The sequence below is a fragment of the Coregonus clupeaformis genome, chromosome 29 (assembly GCF_020615455.1).
Source record: "Coregonus clupeaformis isolate EN_2021a chromosome 29, ASM2061545v1, whole genome shotgun sequence".
Lineage (NCBI taxonomy): Eukaryota > Metazoa > Chordata > Actinopteri > Salmoniformes > Salmonidae > Coregonus > Coregonus clupeaformis.
This window is the reverse complement of record NC_059220.1, coordinates 52,887,401-52,907,136: the sequence shown is the minus strand read 5'-3', so window position 1 is coordinate 52,907,136 and position 19,736 is coordinate 52,887,401. Positions and strand designations below refer to the sequence as shown.

General features: G+C 40.6%; 1 protein-coding gene across 1 annotated transcript in view; it reads right to left on the bottom strand.

Moving 5' to 3' along the window:
• The window catches only part of LOC121544503 (MAM domain-containing glycosylphosphatidylinositol anchor protein 1), a 334,863-nt gene that overhangs the window by 96,098 nt on the left and 219,029 nt on the right, over positions 1–19,736 (bottom strand). Inside the window, exons 10-11 of the mRNA XM_041854426.2 lie at positions 12,992–13,258; positions 12,356–12,489 (exon numbers count right to left, since the gene is read on the bottom strand). Of these exons, the coding sequence (XP_041710360.1) occupies positions 12,356–12,489; positions 12,992–13,258 (401 nt within the window). The remainder of the gene's footprint in view (positions 1–12,355; positions 12,490–12,991; positions 13,259–19,736) is intronic.

Sequence of the window (19,736 nt, the reverse complement as noted above, 5' to 3'; positions counted from 1 at the left end):
GATGAAATGATTGAATAACATGTAGCTGTACATTTATTTTGCAACACTTTCTTTTCAGGAAGGTCTGATAATAGCGCAAGTCCTGCCACCAAACATTATTACTGTGCAATATAACTATTTGAAATGGCATAAAACAGCATGTCTGTCAATGGCAGCCTAAAGTGCTTGGTTTTCAAAATGGTAGAGGTCTTTAACAGTTTAAGCAACAGACACTAGACCAACTGTAAAAAGTCTTACAATTACATAACTGGTTTATGAACTATATAATGATTTAAATGTGCATACATTTGTGTAAAAGGAATACATTTACCATAGTACCTAACTTCCCCCATGATGGTATTCTGAATACGGTCACAGGTAAATGGTTTTGTTCGGTCCAACACGATAGCGGAGGGCCAGTCAGTTACCTGTGACCGTATTCATGATACAGCACTGCCTGACGTGCCTTATTGCTTTCATAAAACTGTTACCAACACATTAAAATAACAATGAATTACACTAAGAAATGTATGTAAATTTACAGCAAAAGATTAGCTACTGTTATTCTATATTACAGAACAGTAATACGGGGGCTCAATGGCATTCCGGAACACTGCTGTAAAATGACAGCAATTGCTGTCATTTTACAATACAATTTTACAGTAAAGTACTGTATTCCCTGTTTTGCTGTATATTTACAGCAGCATACTTTGAATGATGGCACATTGTGGGAAAATGTTGTGGGCGGAGAAAGACTGGCTCATTTTGAGGTGTGCCTTGTAAGGGGCTATATTTGTTCCACCTGCTTGATCTTAGTGACAGAACTCAGGCCATCGTGATTGATGAGGTTAAGTGTACCACAGGGGTCAATTTTGGGATGTATTCTATTGCCCCAACAGTTGATCTGGAAGTGTCAAAACTACAGTCAGATTTTATAGCTATGCTGATTTAAAACTTGTGCCTAATACAGGAAAACGAAATAAATGTAGTTTTCAAACTCTCGTAAGAATGTTTCAGATGAACTACAGTGAGGGAAAAAAGTATTTGATCCCCTGCTGATTTTGTAAGTTTGCCCACTGACAAAGAAATGATCAGTCTATCATTTTACTGGTAGGTTTATTTGAACAGTGAGAGACAGAATAACAACAAAAAAATCCAGAAAAACACATGTAAAAAATGTTATGAATTGATTTGCATTTTAATGAGGGAAATAAGTATTTGACCCCTCTGCAAAACATGACTTAGTACTTGGTGACAAAACCCTTGTTGGCAATCACAGAGGTCAGATGTTTCTTGTAGTTGGCCCCCAGGTTTGCACACATCTCAGGAGGGATTTTGTTCCACTCCTCTTTGCAGATCTTCTCCAAGTCATTAAGGTTTCGAGGCTGACATTTGGCAACTCAAACCTTCAGCTCCCTCCACAGATTTTCTATGGGATTAAGGTCTGGAGACTGGCTAGGCCACTCCAGGACCTTAATGTGCTTCTTCTTGAGCCACTCCTTTGTTGCCTTGGTCGTGTGTTTTCGGTCAATGTCAATTTGGAATACCCATCCACTACCCATTTTCAATGCCCTGGCTGAGGGAAGGAGGTTCTCACCCAAGATTTGACGGTACATGGCCCCGTCCATCGTCCCTTTGATGCGGTGAAGTTGTCCTGTACCCTTAGCAGAAAAACACCACCAAAGCATAATGTTTCCACCTCCATGTTTGACGGTGGGGATGGTGTTCTTGGGGTCATAGGCAGTATTCCTCCTCCGCGAAACACGGCGAGTTGAGTTCCATTTCGGTCTCATCTGACCACAACACTTTCACCCAGTTCTCCTCTGAATCATTCAGATGTTCATTGGCAAACTTCAGACGGGCATGTATTGGTGCTTCCTTGCGGACGCTGCAGGATTTCAGTCCTTCACGGTGTAGTGTGTTACCAATTGTTTTCTTGGTGACTATGGTCCCAGCTGCCTTGAGATCATTGACAAGATCCTCCCGTGTAGTTCTGGGCTGATTCCTCACCGTTCTCATGATCATTGCAACTCCACGAGGTGAGATCTTGCATGGAGCCCCAGGCCAAGGGAGATTGACAATTATTTTGTGTTTCTTCCATTTGCAAATAATCGCACCAACTGTTGTCACCTTCTCACCAAGCTGCTTGGCGATGGTCTTGTAGCCCATTCCAGCCTTGTGTATGTCTACAATCTAGTCCCTGACATCCTTGGAGAGCTCTTTGGTCTTGGCCATGGTGGAAAGTTTGGAATCTGATTGATTGATTGCTTGCTTCTGTAGACAGGTGTCTTTTATACAGGTAACAAGCTGAGATTAGGAACAGTCCCTTTAAGAGTGTGCTCCTAATCTCAGCTTGTTACCTGTATAAAAGACACATGGGAGCCAGAAATCTTTCTGATTGAGAGGGGGTCAAATACTTATTTCCCTCATTAAAATGCAAATCAATTTATAAATTTTTTGACATGCGTTTTTCTGGATTTTGTTGTTGTTATTCTGTCTCTCACTGTTCAAATAAACCTACCATTAAAATTATAGACTGATCATTTCTTTGTCAGTGGGCAAACATACAAAATCAGCAGGGGATCAAATACTTTTTTCCCTCACTGTATGTGCTACCTGGGTATCCTGCACCATTCCCAGAACATTGTGGGAAGGTTGTATGCAAAATAACCATAGGACTATCACGCTTCCACCAAGCTCTAATAAACATATGGTTCTCAGAACATTATGTGCTAGCTGGGCATCAACAACCCTGCATACTGTACACATCCAAGCAGCTGAAGGAGTGCTCGAACTCATTCACAAAACGTATCCTACCAACTAGAACGCAAGATGCTAATTCCCGTGTTTCCCAGCAGACGCTTACTTAAGGTATGAGTCTTAAAGAGCATGGCAATTAGCTTTTCAGCTGCACAAAGGCAAGCTGACTAATCCAGCCCCTAACTCCGTCTCTTCCCCTCTGCCCCCCAATTGTGTGTTTCTGTTTGTGTGTGTGTGTGAGGAGAGAGAGAGAGAGAGAGAGAGAGAGAGAGAGAGAGAGAGTGTGTTTGTGTGTGTGTGTGCACCTTTTCACTTTGAATACTGCCGCTCTTGTATAATTCATCAAAGATACTCCCTCTCTTCCTCTCTCCCTCTCTTTCCCCTCTCTCTTTTTTTATAGGGGGTAGAAAAGCTTTAATATTTCAGAAATATTGTAACTTCCATTCTGCATCACTTCCAATCCCCCATATGTTTTTTTTCTTGCAAATATATATATATATATATATATATAAGTTGATTTCTTCAAACTAAGCTGCTTACCTATTGCAGATTCAGTCTTCCCAGCCTGGTGCAGGTCTACAATTTTGTTTCTGGTGTCCTTTGACAGCTCTTTGGTCTTGGCCATAGTGGAGTTTGGAGTGTGACTGTTTGAGGTTGTGGACAGGTGTCTTTTATATGATAACAAGTTCAAACAGGTGTCATTAATACAGGTAACGAGTGGAGGACAGAGGAGCCTCTTAAAGAAGAAGTTACAGGTCTGTGAGAGCCAGAAATCTTGCTTGTTTGTAGGTGACCAAATACTTATTTTCCACCATAATTTGCAAATAAATTCATAAAAAATCCTACAATGTGATTTTCTGGATATTTTTTCCTCAATTTGTCTGTCATAGTTGACGTGTACCTATGATGAAAATTACAGGCCTCTCTCATCTTTTTAAGTGGGAGAACTTGCACAATTGGTGGCTGACTAAATACTTTTTTTCCCCACTGTATATATATATATAGTTGTTGTTATTCTGTCTCTCACTGTTCAAATTTTTAATTTTTACCTTTATTTAACTAGGCAAGTCAGTTAAGAACAAATTCTTATTTACAATGGCCAAACTCAGACGACCGGCCAAACCCAGGCGACGCTGGGCCAATTGTGCGCCGCCCTATGGGACTCCCAATCACGGCCGGTTGTGATACAGCCTGGAATCGAACCAGGGGGTCTGTAGTGACGCCTCAAGCACTGAGATGCAGTGCCTTAGACCGCTGCGCCACTCTGGAGCCCATAAACCTACCATTAAAGTTATAGACTGATCATGTCTTTGTCAGTGGGCAAACGTACAAAATCAGCAGGGGATCAAATACTTTTTTCTCTCACTGTATACATTTTATGGACACAGTCAAATTTTACATAATTATGTTTTGTTTGTTTTTACTCCCGAACTTCCTCCGATCATTTTCATGATGTCCATCTGGTTTGCTTCTATATGCCATATTTTTCTAACTGTGCTCTTTCACAGAAGCTCTCAACCTATAACCTATATACTTATTATGGACACAGTATGCTTTACATTAGTTATCTTGTTGTTATTAGTCCCATCCTTCAGCTCCAATCAACACCTCCCATCTATCTCTTAACACCATCCATATTGAATATCTATTTGCCATATATTTTTCAACTGTAGTGTGATGTTTTACAAAAGTTCTGAACCTTTCTATTCTCATTGTTTCTACAGATTGTAAATTGAATATAATTTTTTTTGCTAAAAGTATTATTATATTATTGATCGATTGACTATGACTTTTCATATCACCCAGTAGTGCTATCTGCAGGGTTAGCTCCAGGTAAATAATGCAATCCTTTAGCCATTCCTGGACCTGTGTCCAAAAACAAGCTACAACAGGACAGTACCAAAACAAATGATCTAATGATTATATGTCTTCACAGCAAAATCTGCAGAGCTGGGAAGATTGTATCCCCCATATAAATAACATTCTATTGGTATGAAGAATTTTATATAATATTTTAAATTGAAAAATTATAAGTTTTGAATCCGGTGTTGTTTTGCGTATAAATTAATTAACACTATGCCATGGTATCGGTATGTCAAAAATCTCTTCCCAACTATTTTGCAATCTATATGGGACGGCTGTCAATCCTTTGGTCCTTAAATGAAACTGGTATACTTTTTTTATTTATCACAATTTTATTTAACTTATTATATTCTTTAATGCAAGGCCGACAGACAAGTTCCTTACTTTTTCCCCCTTCCACTTTCCTTTTCCATTTTTGCGGTAATGCTGCAATTACTTGGTTGTAATTTTGGGTAGAGCAGACATTTCCATATGTTTTTGTTAGCTGCATGTGCGACATAACTCCACCAGTCCTACCGATAATATCATTTACGAAGATTCTACATTTTTTAAACATTTTGTCCCCCCAAAAAGTTTTTTTAATCAATTAGTATATTTGAGTTTAACAACAATATTTGTTGCATTATTTGTTCTGTCGTTTCTGGATGATTAAATTAAAATTGCAAACAACTTTCTATGGCTTGTTTTAGAAATAGTGATATTTGGGAGATTATTTCCTTTTCAAATAACTTAAAGTGAGAGGTTGTAATCTGAATAAAGGGAAAAAGGCCATTCTTGAACATTGGGTGAGACAATCTTACTAATTTGCTAGAGAACCATTTCTGATTTAAGTATAACTTTTGTATGACTGAAGCTTTTAGTGATAGGTCTAATGCTTTAATATTTAATAATTTCTGTCCTCCGAATTCATATTCATTATATACATGGGCCTGTTTAATTTTGTCTGGCTTGCCGTTCCAAATAAAATTGAATATTTATTCTCATAGAATTTAAAAAACTGTTCGCTAGGCACTGTCAAGACCATTAGCAAATAGGTAAACTGGGATAATACTAAAGAGATAATCAGGGTGATTTTTCCACAAATTGACAGGTATTTACCTTTCCATTGTAGCAAGATCTTATCTATTTTTGCTAACTTTCTATTAAAATGAATTGGAGTGAGATCATTTATTTCATTTGGTATATGTATTCCGAGTATATCCACATCACCATCAGACCATTTTATTGGTAAACTACATGGTCATGTAAAAAATGTATTTTTTAGTGATCCAATATGTAATATAGTACATTTATCATAATTTGGTTGTAATCCAGAGAGGTTAGAAAATGTATCTAGATCCTCTATGAGGCTGGGGAGGGATTCAAGTTGTGGTTTAAAATAATACATGATTCATCAGCGTACAATGACACCTTTGATTTTAAGCCATGGATTTCTAATCACTTGATATTATTGTTGGATCTGATTTTAATAGCTAACATCTCGATTTCGATGGCACTAATAAATAGATATGCCGATAGTGGACAACCTTGTTTCACTCCTCTTGACAGTTTAAACTTTCTGAGAAATAGCCATTATTTACTATTTTACACCTAGGGTTACTATACATGATTTTAAACCAATTTATAAAAGATTGTCCAAAATTGAAATGCTCCAGGCATTTATATATAAACCCCAGTCGTACTTTATCAAATGCCTTTTCGAAGTCAGCTATGAATAGTAGGCCTAGTTTCCCAGATTTTTCATAGTGTTCTTTTGTTTCCAGTACTTGCCTTATATTATCTCCAATGTATCGCCCATGTAAAAAACCTGTCTGATTAGAATGAATAATGTCCGACAATACCTTTTTAATTACATGTGCTATAGATTTTGCTAGAATTTTTGCATCACAACACTGAAGTGTAAGGAGCCTCCATTTTTTTAATGGACTGGCTCTTTATATTTTCCACTTGTATCCTGTTTCAGTAATAATGAAATCAGACCTTCTTCTTGAGTGTTTGATAATCTACCATTTTCATAGGAGTGTTTAAAACATGCTAATAACGGTCCTCTGAGTATATCAAAAAAGGTTTGGTATACCTCGACTGGTATGCCATCCAACCCTGGAGTTTTCCCGGACTTCGTTTTTAACTGCATCCAGAAGTTCCTCCTCTGTAATTTCACCTTCACATGAGTCTTTCTGTATGGCTGTTAATTTTACATTATCAATAGAAAAAAATCTCTACAATTTGCTTCAGTTAGAGGAGATGGAGGCGACTGAAACGAAAACATATGCTTAAAGTACTTTGTTTCCTCCTTTAAAATATAATTTGGTGAATCATGGGTGACTGTCATTTGTAACCAGTTTCAATAAATTATTTTTGGTAGCATTCCTATGTTGAAGATGTAAAAAAAAAAATTGTGCATTCTTCCCCATATTCCATTCAGTTTGCTTTATTTTTATAATATATTACACTTGATCTTTCTTGAATAAGTTTCTCCATTTCTTTTTGCTTATTCTGAGCCTCTATGTTACAGTTTTTATTGCTATCTATATGTTATTTTAGACCTTCTATTTCCTTTGTTAGTGTGGACTCTTTTGACCTAAATTGCTTTTGTTTTCGAGATGAGTACTGAATTGCAAGGCCTCTAAAGGCACATTTACAGGTTTCCCATACAATCAGGGGATTTGCTGTACCTATGTTATGTCGGAATAAATCAGTTATAAATTCCTCTGTCCTAGTTAAAAACAAGTTATCATCCAACAGGTTTTGATTAAATTTCCAATATCCTCGCCCACGTGGAAATTCAGTAAGAGTAATGTATATGCCAATTATATGATGGTCCGACCGCATTCTGTCCCCTATCAACACTTTTTACATTTTTGGTGCCAATGAAAATGAGATAAGAAAGAAGTCAAGACGACTAGCTTGACTGAGTCTCCACCATGTATATCTCACTAGATCAGGATATTTAAGCCTCCATATATCTAATAGTTCTTATGTATCCATGACATTCACGATTTCCTTAAGATCATGAGGGTGATAGTTTGTAGTGTGATTTCCTTTATGGTCCATTGAGCTATTTAAAACGGTATTATAGTCCCCCACCATAATAATAGAGTCTTGTATTGCTTTCAGATTTGATAATTTATTATATGTATTGTCAAAGAAGTGTGGATCATCATTATTTGGTCTGTAAAGGTTAATGAGCCATATCTGTTTATGGTCCAATAACATATTTAATGTAACCCATCTACCTTGCGTATCTGTTTGGACAATTTGCACATTCCTGATCGAAATTACTGTTAATTGATATCATCACCCTTTTGAGATTCTTTGTCCATGGGAGAAGTATATTTGTATGGGTCACTCAGGTGGGTGTCTAGGATATAGGGTTGGGGATTGTTCCATTATTATAGGACAATAAAAAAATAGATTATATTTAAAATGTATATCCCTCATCTGCACAAAATTGAAAGCTCTCCTCTCTCTCTTCCCTTCTCTTGCTGTGGGCCAAGGTTTCTATGAATAGCTGATTACATTGTTTGACTGGGAAATTAGGAGGCTGTTGGGAAGGGCAAACTTGAGAGAGTGCGGGGGAGAGAGAGAGAGAAATACAGAGAGGGAGGAAAGGAAAGGGAGAGGGAGAGAGATAGATAGAAAGGGAGAGAGAGCTGTGCTAAGGGGAAAGAATGCGATGTCCTGTCAACTGTAGGATCAGTAAGTGGTCCTCTGTAGCTCAGCTGGTAGAGCACGGCGCTTGTAACGCCAAGGTAGTGGGTTCGATCCCCGGGACCACCCATACACAAAAATGTATGCACGCACGACTGTAAGTCGCTTTGGATAAAAGCGTCTGCTAAATGGCATATTATTATTATTATTATAACTGTCACACCTGAAATATTTTTGGATACATTTTCTTGGTGATCTTAGCTAATGGAAGAAGAAAGTAAGTGCAAACCTCTTACTAAGTGGTCAAACCAACGTTTCTGGTGCATGTTCAGAGTGCTTGTACATGTGGAGCACTTAAGACCATTAGGCTAAGTTGGATCATTGATGGAATACAACTTCAAGGCCATTCCCAGTGAACAAACAACCACCACACAACGTTGCCTCAATGTTGACTCCAAGTTGTGGGCCTTGCACTGATGCTTAGAAAGACCACCTCAGCGCCAAGACATTAAACCCTTATTTATGATTCACATACGCAATGCAAAAACGCATCATTTATTTATTCCAGGTAAATTGACTGAGAACACTTTCTCATTTACAGTAATCACCTGGGGAATACTTACTGGGGAGAGGAATGAGCCAATTGGAAGCTGGGGATGGCCAGGTTGGGAATGTAACCAGGGTTAACACCCCTACTCTTATGATAAGTGCCATGGGATCTTTAGTGACCACAGACAGGACCAGTTTAACGTCCAAATCTGAAAGAACGCACCCTACACAGGGCAATGTTTTTCAGACAAGAGGAAAGAGTGCCTCCTACTGGCCCTCCAACACCACTTCCAGCAGCATCTGGTCTTCCATTCAGGATCAACCCTGCTTAACTTCAGAGGCAAGCAATCAGTGGGATGCAAGGTGGTATGCTGCTGGTTAATAATTCATTGTGGGGCTGCACACATCTGCATAGTTTTGCTATACAACTACAGTGCCTTGGGAAAGTATTCAGACCTCTTGACTTTTTCCACATTATGTTACGTAACAGCCTTATTCTAAAATGGATTAAATAAATAAAAATCCTCAGCAATCTACACACACTACCCCATAATGACAAAGCAAAAACAGGTTTTATAAATTTTTGCAAATGTATTACAAATAACAATCAGAAATACCTTATATACATAAGTATTCAGACCTCGAAATTGAGCTCAGGTGCATCCTGTTTCCATTGATCATCCTTGAGATATTTCTACAACTTGATTGGAGTCCACCTGTGGTAAATTCAATTGATTGGACATGATTTGGAAAGGCACACACCTGTCTAAATAAAGGTCCCACAGTTGACAGCGCATGTCTGAGCAAAAACCAAGCCATGAGGTAGAAGCAATTGTCCGTAGTGCTCCGAGACAGGATTTTGTCGAGGCACAGATCTGGGGAAGGGTACCAAAACATTTCTGCAGCATTGAAGGTCCCCAAGTTTGGAGCCACGAAAGCTCATTCTAGAGCTGGCCGCCCAGCCGAACTGACCAATCAGGGGAGAAGGGCCTTGGTAAGGGAGGTGACCGAGAACTTGATGGTCACTCTGACAGAGCTCTAGAGTTCCTCTGTGGAGATGGGAGAACCTTCCAGAAGGACAATCATCTCTGCAGCACTCCACCAATCAGGCCTTTATGGTAGAGTGGCAAGACGGAAGCCAATCCTAAGTAAAAGGCACATGACAGCCTGCTTGGAGTTTGCCAAAAGGCACCTAAAGACTCTCAGACCATGAGAAACAAGATTCTCTGGTCTGATGAAACCAAAATGGCCTGAATGCCAAGTGTCACGTCTGGAGGAAACCTGACACCATCCCTACGGTGAAGCATGGTGGTGGCAGCATCATGCTGTGGGGATGTTTTTCAGTGGCAGGGACTGGGAGACTAGTTAGGATCGAGGCAAAGATGAACGGAGCAAAGTACAGAGAGCTCCAGAGTGCTCAGGACCTCAGACTGGGGCAAAGGTTCACCTTCCAACAGGACAACGACCCTAAGCACACAGCCAAGAGAACGCAGGAGTGGCTTCAGGACAAGTCTCAATGTCCTTGAGTGGCCCAGCCAGAGCCCGGACTTGAACCCAATCGAACATCTCTGGAGATACCTGAAAATAGCTGTGCAGCAACGCTCCCCATCCAACCTGACAGAGCTTGAGAGGATCTGCAGAGAATAATGGGAGAAACTCCCACAAATACAGGTGTGCCAAGCTTGTAGCGTCATACCCAAGAAGACGCGAGGCTGTAATCGCTGCCAAACGTGCTTCAACAAAGTACTGAGTAAAGGGTCTGAATACATATGTAAATGTGATATTTCAGTTGTTTATTTTTTTTATATATTTACAAACATTTCTAAAAACTAGTTTTTGCTTTGTCATTATGTGGTATTGTGTGTAGATTGATGAGGGGGAAAAACAATTGTAATTCATTTTTAGAATAAGGCTGTAACGCAACAAAATGTGGAAAAAGTCAAGGGGTCTGAATACTTTCCGAATGCACTGTATGCAGGATCGCCATTTTGCGTAGCTACGTAGGTATAGATTTTGCAACACATGCAATGCCATGACGTATCACCTTCAAGACAGGAAATACATTAAAGTATAATAACCTCAAGATTACATGTACATATAGGCCTAAACAGCCTCAGATGTGTTTCCCATATTCCCACAACTAATAGTTACGGGGGGTCATTTTTCATCATAGACTTTAAGCGAAAGGAAGAGGGAGAAAGGAGAATAAAGGAAGGAGAGAAAAGATGGAGATGGGGAAAATGAAGGGAGGATAGAGAGGAAGAGGAGAGAAGAGGAAATGAGGAGAAAGGAGAATAGTGGAGGAAAAAAGAGCATAGAGAGGAAAGGGGAATATAGGAGAGGAGGGTAAAGGGAAGTGGAGGAGAGAAGATACAGTAGGAGTAGAAAGGAGAAAGGGTAATAGAGGAGAGGAGAGCAGAGGAAGGTAAAGGGTGGAGGGGGGAGGATAGAGAGGAAGAGGGGAGAAGAGAGGCATGGAGGGAGGAGGAAAGGAGAGAACGGTGGAGAGAGGTGTCACTCTAGATCTTGGCCGCTCATAGAGTTGTAAATGCAGTACAAGCTCCTATCGATCCACTGTCCGCTCCCAACACAGCCCCAGCTATTCCCCTGGTTCAAATTATGAAGGCCCACGTTCACTTATTTCACTCACACAACGCTCAATACAGTCAATACAGTGTGTGAGTGGGTTAGTGAGACAATATGTGTGTGTGTGTGTGTGTGTGGGGGGGGGGTTAGAGTGTGTGTATGTTTGTGTGTGTGTGTGTGTGTGTGGACACACACACCTGTGCACTGCTGTGGGAGGGAGAGAGAGAGGCCGGCGCTCTATTGCTGCAGCTGCGGAGTGAGCAGACGGAGGGGAGAGAGAGACGCGGTAGTCAAGGCTACAGCCAAGACTAGCTAAATTGTAGCAGCCGCAATGTTATTATCATCCCATATACCTGTGGCTGTCTTGACTGGAGTAGCCTAGAGTTAAGCTAGCCAGCTATAGCTAGGCTAGGCTAATTGAGGCTACATGCTGCACTTTCTCCCCAACCTCATTCAGATAAAACAACATCCTACTTGTTGGTTGCTCATTGTAGCCTACTCCTTCTCATTTTGCTAACTTTTAATTACATTATTGTATTCCATCTTGCATTGCATTAGTTAACTTTCTCTCCACTTGCTACACATTGAGCCTTTTTGCCGTTTTGATTGGACAACATAAACAACAAGCTACTCACATGAAGGCTACCGGTCTTTTTATGGGCCACACCTCATAAAAACTACATTGAAAGGTTTGTTGTTTTATTAAATTAATCATTTGAAGTGTCATGGTATATACTTGTATGCAACAATGTCAAATGTATATTTTAATTTAATTTAGAAAAAGCCTTTTCAGTGTTAAAATAGGCCTATAATTTTTTTGGGTTGCAACAATGAATACACACACAGGTATTTGAATACTAATGTCCGTTCAGATATTTGAATATTCAAAACTCTGTGCACATCCCTAATGAGTAAGTGAGTGAGTGTCTGTCTGTCTGTGTGTGTGACTCACGCTGCAGACATTGACCCAATAACCAATGATCTGGTCTGTAGCCGCGGGCTCTCTCTGGGTCCACTGGAGGTTGTAGGAGTAGTTGTTGCCCTTCAGAATGCGGATGGGGTTGGGCGTGTCAAAGTAGAACTCAGCGTTGTATGGACGGGCTACAGTGTTGGGGGAGGGAGAGGTGAGGGAGGGAGCGAGGAAGAGGGAGAAAGACAGGGGGAAGGAGAAGGAGAGGGGGAAGGAGAGGTAGGGGAGGGGGAGAGTTAGTTGGTTTGGTACTTTTATGTATTGCGTATCAGAGGGTCAGATGAAGTCCATTAGTAAAAGTTTTCTAACTTTTCATGTACTTCATTTTCAGTCCTATATTTTACACAAAGTATAACCCTCTTTTGTAGCTGTAGCCATAACCATATGGCTTCTCCCACCTATCCAGCCTTTTTTCTAACCTGTCAACGCCAAAGAGGTCGAGTCAAGGTGGTAAGGTATGAAATGAAACCAGGAAACAAGGTAAAATCAATTTCCAGTAACCTGGGTCAATACCATTTCAATTCAGTCCATTCAGGAAGTATACGGAAATTCCAACTGACGTCCTGAATCGACTGAATTTAAATGAAATTGACCACAACCCTACCAGGAACTCCAGCAGCTTCTGGTACTCACATGAGATGTTGAAGGTGCAGATAGAGGTGCCCACGCCGTTGCTGACACGGCACTCGTACGTGCCGTTGTTGCTGGGGTCCAGTTTGAATTTCAGCTGCGGGATCTCCTGGGGGTCTGGGGTCAGGGAGGTCAGGGGCTTGCCGTTTTGGGTCCAGTGGACGCTGGCCATGCGCGGCGGGTTGGACTTCTGAACAACGCAGCGCAGGGTCACGAACTGGTAGTTGGGCGAGCGAACGTCCTGGAAAACCGGGTCCAGGACTGGAGCATCTGAGTGTAGGGAGGAAAAATTGTGTTAATGAATGGTTATGTATGGGTTATAAGCGTGTTTTGATTTGCTTATGTAGGTACCCTTCAAAGAAAGTGTTCCCACATAGTATAGTAGTAGAAGCAGCTCTCCCAGTTTTGTTTTAAAGAAGAGAGAGATCATTTATGGAAGAGAGAGAAAGGAAGATAGAGAGGGAGGGAGAGATGTATAAAGCAAGAGAGAGAGACAGAAATAGAGAGGGTGAGGGAAGAGTAAGAAAGCAGAAAGTGAGATAGCTGAGCATTCACAGCAATGGTCCCAGCATCAAAATGAAAGGAGAAACCTTGTCTTAAGACATAAAGAACAAAACTAAGACACTTGATAATAAATACATTTTGTGGGGCTAAAACCCCAGCCTCACAACAGTGCACTGTAACAGAAAACTGTAAATTATACACAGTACATTTTAGCATGATCAACAGTAAAATACTCTGAAACATTTTACTGCAGCATGCTGTTTTAAATGATGGTGCATTGTGGGAAAATATTGTGGGCTGGGGAAAGAATTGCAGTATTTTGTTTGGTACTGTAATTCCACCCCACAGAATATAGTTTGTTACCGTAATTTTGGAGCGCCAAAATCCTTTTGACCACTAGTGGGTGCATGTTATTGTTGTTTCTGGCTTATTAACATATTTAAGAGGCTATATTTGTTGCACCTGCAAGTGAGAATGCTGTACAGATTTAACTCCTATGTGGTTATGGTGCCCCATCAATTTAAAATGTACAGAGGACAGATTGGAGTGGCAGCAAGTCTTGAACCTTAAATGGTTGAGCATTTGGCTATGTCCTTTTGGTCTGTTTAGCCCTGTAGTTGCTGCCAGCTTGGAAGCCTTTGTCAAGGCCTCTAGAAATGCTAGTGATATAAAACACCAAATATGAGTTAACACTAGAACTGCCAAGAAGGTCAATCTGACCGTTTTCCATTTTCACTAACTTCATTTCAATAAACACCTGGAACCCACCTATCCCTGACTTTTCCTAAATATGTGTATTTTACACGCTAGCAGTACTTTAAGATAAATACCATAAAAGACAAAAACTTTCAGAGCATTTTATCCTGAAAGCACAATGACAGTCAAAATAACTGTTTTCATATTTAACAGAGAACAGTCGGGCCTAATTGGATATCTCTTCGTACCAATGTAATTTGATTGTGTTTATGAAGGTTTTAGTTAACATTAGAACACAAAATGTTAATATGTGAAAGAACATAACATTTTATATGTAAAAACGAAAACATCCAAAAAACAGAATTGAAAGTGTAAAATAAATGTTATTTGTGGAGTGCCTGTGATACAACAATGAAACAAAAAGCATTAGCGCTGGAACACAGTAAAAACATATTTTTTATAACAACAAAAAATATTAAAATACCCAAACCACCAAGACGCACGGTCAGGAAGACACGTGGTCAATAAAGAAAAGATCAGGAAAGATCAGTAGCTTAAGCATTAGTATAAGCGCCAAGCGTGGTAGTGAATAGTGAAAATCAGTACAAAAACAATAATAGCATTATAATGAACATACAGTTGAAGTTGGAATTTACATACATTAGCCAAATACATTTAAACTCAGTTTTTCACAATTCCTGACATTTAATCCTCTTAAAAATTCCCTGTCTTAGGTCAGTTAGGATCACCACTTTCTTTTAAGAATGTGAAATGTCAGAATAATAGTAGAGAGAATGATTCATTTCAGCTTTTATTTCTTTCATCACATTCCCAGTGGGTCAGAAGTTTACATACACTCAATTAATATTTGATAGCATTGCCTTTAAATTGTTTAACTTGGGTCAAACGTTTTGGGTAGCCTTCCACAAGCTTCCCACAATAAGTTGGGTGAATATTGGCCCATTCCTCCTAACAGAGCTGGTGTAACTGAGTCAGGCTTGTAGGCCTCCTTGCTCGCACACGCTTTTTCAGTTCTGCCCACAAATGTTCTATAGGATTAAGGTCAGGGCTTTGTGATGGCCACTCCAATACCTTGACTTTGTTGTCCTTAAGCCATTTCGCCACAACTTTGGAAGTATGCTTGGGGTCATTGTCCATTTGGAAGACCCATTTGTAATCAAGCTCTAACTTCCTGACTGATGTTTTGAGATGTTGCTTCAATATATCCACATCATTTTCCTTCCTCATGATGCCATCTATTTTGTGAAGTGCACCAGTCCCTCCTGCAGCAAAGCACCCCCACAGCATGACGCTTCACGGTTGGGATGGTGTTCTTCGGCTTGCAAGCGACCCCCTTTTTCATCCAAACATAATGATGGTCATTATGGCCAAACAGTTCTATTTTTGTTTCATCAGACCAGATGACATTTCTCCAAAAAGTACAATCTTTGTCCCCATGTGCAGTTGTAAACCGTAGTCTGGCTTTTTTATGGCGGTTTTGGAGCAGTGGCTACTTCCTTGCTGAGCGGCCTTTCAGGTTATGTTGATATTAGACTTGTTTTACTGTGGATATAGATACTTTTGTACCTGTTTCCTCCAGTATATTCACAAGGTCCTCTGCTGTTGTTCTGGGATTGATTTGCACTTTTCTCACCAAAGTACGTTAATCTCTAGGAGACAGAACGCGTCTCCTTCCTGAGCGGTATGATGGCTGCGTGGTCCCATGGTGTTTATGCTTGCGTACTATTGTTTGTACAGATGAGCGTGGTACCTTCAGGTGTTTGAACATTTCTCCCAAGGATGAACCAGACTTGTGGAGGTCTACAATTTTTTTCTGAGGTCTTGGCTGATTTCTTTTGATTTTCCCATGATGTCAGGCAAAGACGCACTGAGTTTGAAGGTAGGCCTTGAAATACATCCACAGGTACACCTCCCATTGACTAAAATGATGTCAATTAGCCTATCAGAAGCCTCTAAAGCCATTACATCATTTTCTGGAATTTTCCAAGCTGTTTAAAGGCACAGTCAACTTAGTGTATGTAAACTTTTGACCCCCTAGAATTGTGATATAGTGAATTATATGTGAAATAATCTGCCTGTAAACATTTTTTGGAAAAATTACTTGGGTCATCCACAAAGTAGATATCCTAACTGAATTGCCAAAACTATGGTTTGTTAAGAAGACAGTTTTGGAGTGGTTGAAAAACTAGTTTTAATGACTCCAACCTAAGTGTATGTAAACTTCCGACTTCAACTGTATTTTAGTCATGGCTCATCCTATATATCTACAGTTGGAGAAAAAAGTATTTAGTCAGCCACCAATTGTGCAAGTTCTCCCACTTAAAAAGATGAGAGAGGCCTGTAATTTTCATCATAGGAACACGTCAACTATGACAGACAAAATGAGAAAATAAAATCCAGAAAATCACATTGTAGGATTTTTAATGAATTTATTTGCAAATTATGGTGGAAAATAAGAATTTGGTCAATAACAAAAGTTTCCCAATACTTTGTTATATACCCTTTGTTGGCAATGACACAGGTCAAACGTTTTCTGTAAGTCTTCACAAGGTTTTCACACACTGTTGCTGGTATTTTGGCCCATTCCTCCATGCCGTGATGTTTTGGGACTGTCGCTGGGCAACACAGACTTTCAACTCCCTCCAAAGATTTTCTATGGGGTTGAGATCTGGAGACTGGCTAGGCCACTCCAGGACCTTGAAATGCTTCTTACGAAGCCACTCCTTCGTTGCCCGGGCGGTGTGTTTGGGATCATTGTCATGCTGAAAGACCCAGCCACGTTTCATCTTCAATGCCCTTACTGATGGAAGGAGGTTTTCACTCAAAATCTCACGATACATGGCCCCATTCATTCTTTCCTTTACACGGATCAGTCGTCCAGGTCCCTTTGCAGAAAAACAGTCCCAAAGCATGATGTTTCCACCCCCATGCTTCACAGTAGGTATAGTGTTCTTCGGATGCAACTCAGCATTCTTTGTCCTCCAAACACGACGAGTTGAGTTTTTACCAAAAAGTTATATTTTGGTTTCATCTGACCATATGACATTATCCCAATACTGGCGGCGTAGTGTGTTACTGATGGTAGGCTTTGTTACTTTGGTCCCAGCTCTCTGCAGGTCATTCACTAGGTCCCCCTGTGTGGTTCTGGGATTTTTGCTCACCGTTCTTGTGATCATTTTGACCCCACGGGGTGAGATCTTGCGTGGAGCCCCAGATCGAGGGAGATTATCAGTGGTCTTGTATGTCTTCCATTTCCTAATAATTGCTCCCACAGTTGATTTCTTCAAACCAAGCTGCTTACCTATTGCAGATTCAGTCTTCCCAGCCTGGTGCAGGTCTACAATTTTGTTTCTGGTGTCCTTTGACAGCTCTTTGGTCTTGGCCATAGTGGAGTTTGGAGTGTGACTGTTTGAGGTTGTGGACAGGTGTCTTTTATACTGATAACAAGTTCAAACAGGTGCCATTAATACAGGTAACGAGTGGAGGACAGAGGAGCCTCTTAAAGAAGACGTTACAGGTCTGTGAGAGCCAGAAATGTTGCTTGTTTGTAGGTGACCAAATACTTATTTTCCACCATAATTTGCAAATAAATTCATTAAAAATCCTACAATGTGATTTTCTGTTTTTTTTTCTCAATTTGTCTGTCATAGTTGACGTGTACCTATGATGAAAATTACAGGCCTCTCTCATCTTTTTAAGTGGGAGAACTTGCACAATTGGTTGCTGACTAAATACTTTTTTCCCCACTGTACTTCTGTACAGACCTTTTCCATTCATATACTGTCCATGCTGTCTATGCACACCATAATATATAGTGCATTCGGAAAGTATTCAGACCTCTTGACTTCTACACATTTTGTTACGTTACAGCCTTATTCTATACACAATACCCGATAATGACAAAGCAAATACAGTTTTTTTGCCATTTTTGCAAATCGATAAAAAATGTAAACAATTAAATATTACATTTACATAAGTATTCAGACCGTTTACTCAGTACTTTGTTGAAGCACCTTTGGCAGCGATTACAGCCTCGAGTCTTTTTGGTTATGACGCTACAAGCTCGGCACACCTGTATTTGTGGAGTTCTCCCATTCTTCTCTGCAGATCCTCTCAAGCTCTATCAGGTTGGATGAGAAGCGTTGCTGCACAGCTATTTTCAGGTCTTTCCAGAGATATTCGATCGGATTCAAGTCCGAGCTCTGGCTGGGCCACTCAAGGACATTCAGAGACTTATCCCGAAGCCACTCCTGCGCTGTCTTGGCTGTGTGCTTAGGGTCATTGTCCTTTTGGAAGGTGAACCCCAGCCTGAGGTCCTGAGCGCTCTGGAGCAGGTTTTCATCTAGGATCTCTCTGTACTCTGTACGATCCTGTCTAGTCTCCCAGTCCCTGCCACTGAAAAACATCCCCACAGCATGATACAGCCACCACCACGCTTCATCGTAGGGATGGTGCCTGGTTTCCTCCAAAAATGACGCTTCCTCCAAAAGTTCCATCTTGGTTTCATCAGACCAGAGAATCTTGTTTCTCATGGTCTGAGAGTCTTGTAGGTTCCATTTTGCAAACTCCAAGCGGGCTGTCATGTGCCTTTTACTGAGGAGTAGCTTCCATCTGGCCACTCTACCATAAAGGCCTGATTGGTGGAGTGCTGCAGAGATAGGAAGGTTATCCCATCTCCACTGAGGAACTCTGGAGGTCTGACAGAGTGACCTGAGCTCAATTTCGAGTCTCATAGCAAAGGGTCTGAATACTTATGTAAATAAGGTATTTCTCAGTTTTTATATTTTTAATACATTTAATAACATTTCTAAAAACCTGTTTTCGCTTTGTCATTATGGGGTACTGTGTGTAGAGGGAGGGAGGACAAATGAGTAACCTCTGGAGAGAGAGAGGGGAAAAAGAAAGGAAGATTGAGAAGAATTGAGAGCGCAATCTGAGCAGTGGAGGCCCAGAGAGAGAGAGAGAGAGAGAGAGAGAGAGAGAGAGAGAGAGAGAGAGAGAGAGAGAGAGAGAGAGAGAGAGAGAGAGAGAGAGAGAGAGAGAGAGAGAGAGAGAGAGAGAGAGAGAGAGAGAGAGAGAGAGAGAGAGAGAGAGAGAGAGAGAGAGAGAGAGAGAGAGAGAGAGAGAGAGAGAGAGAGAGAGAGAGGCGGCTTTGCTTCTTGCCAGTCAGCAGTGGGTGTCTTTATCCTAGAAATGTGGTGCACGGATGGGAGCACCGACAAAATGACTCAGCACCAGCCCTTACTGTCTCCCCAATCTATTTTCCTCAGTGGCTCGTGCTACGCTAGAATGTTTCAATTTCACAACGCCATAATCCCTGTAAACAGACAATCGTCATCTGTCTTTTTGGAGACAATGAAAATCACTCTAACTCTCACACACACACACACACACACACACACACACACAAACACACAGACAGACAAAGATGGAAAGACAGACAGAGAGACAGACAGACATGGAGGCAGACAGACACTCTCGCTCAAAAACACAAACACACCCAGACATATCACTTAGTCCCCAGACA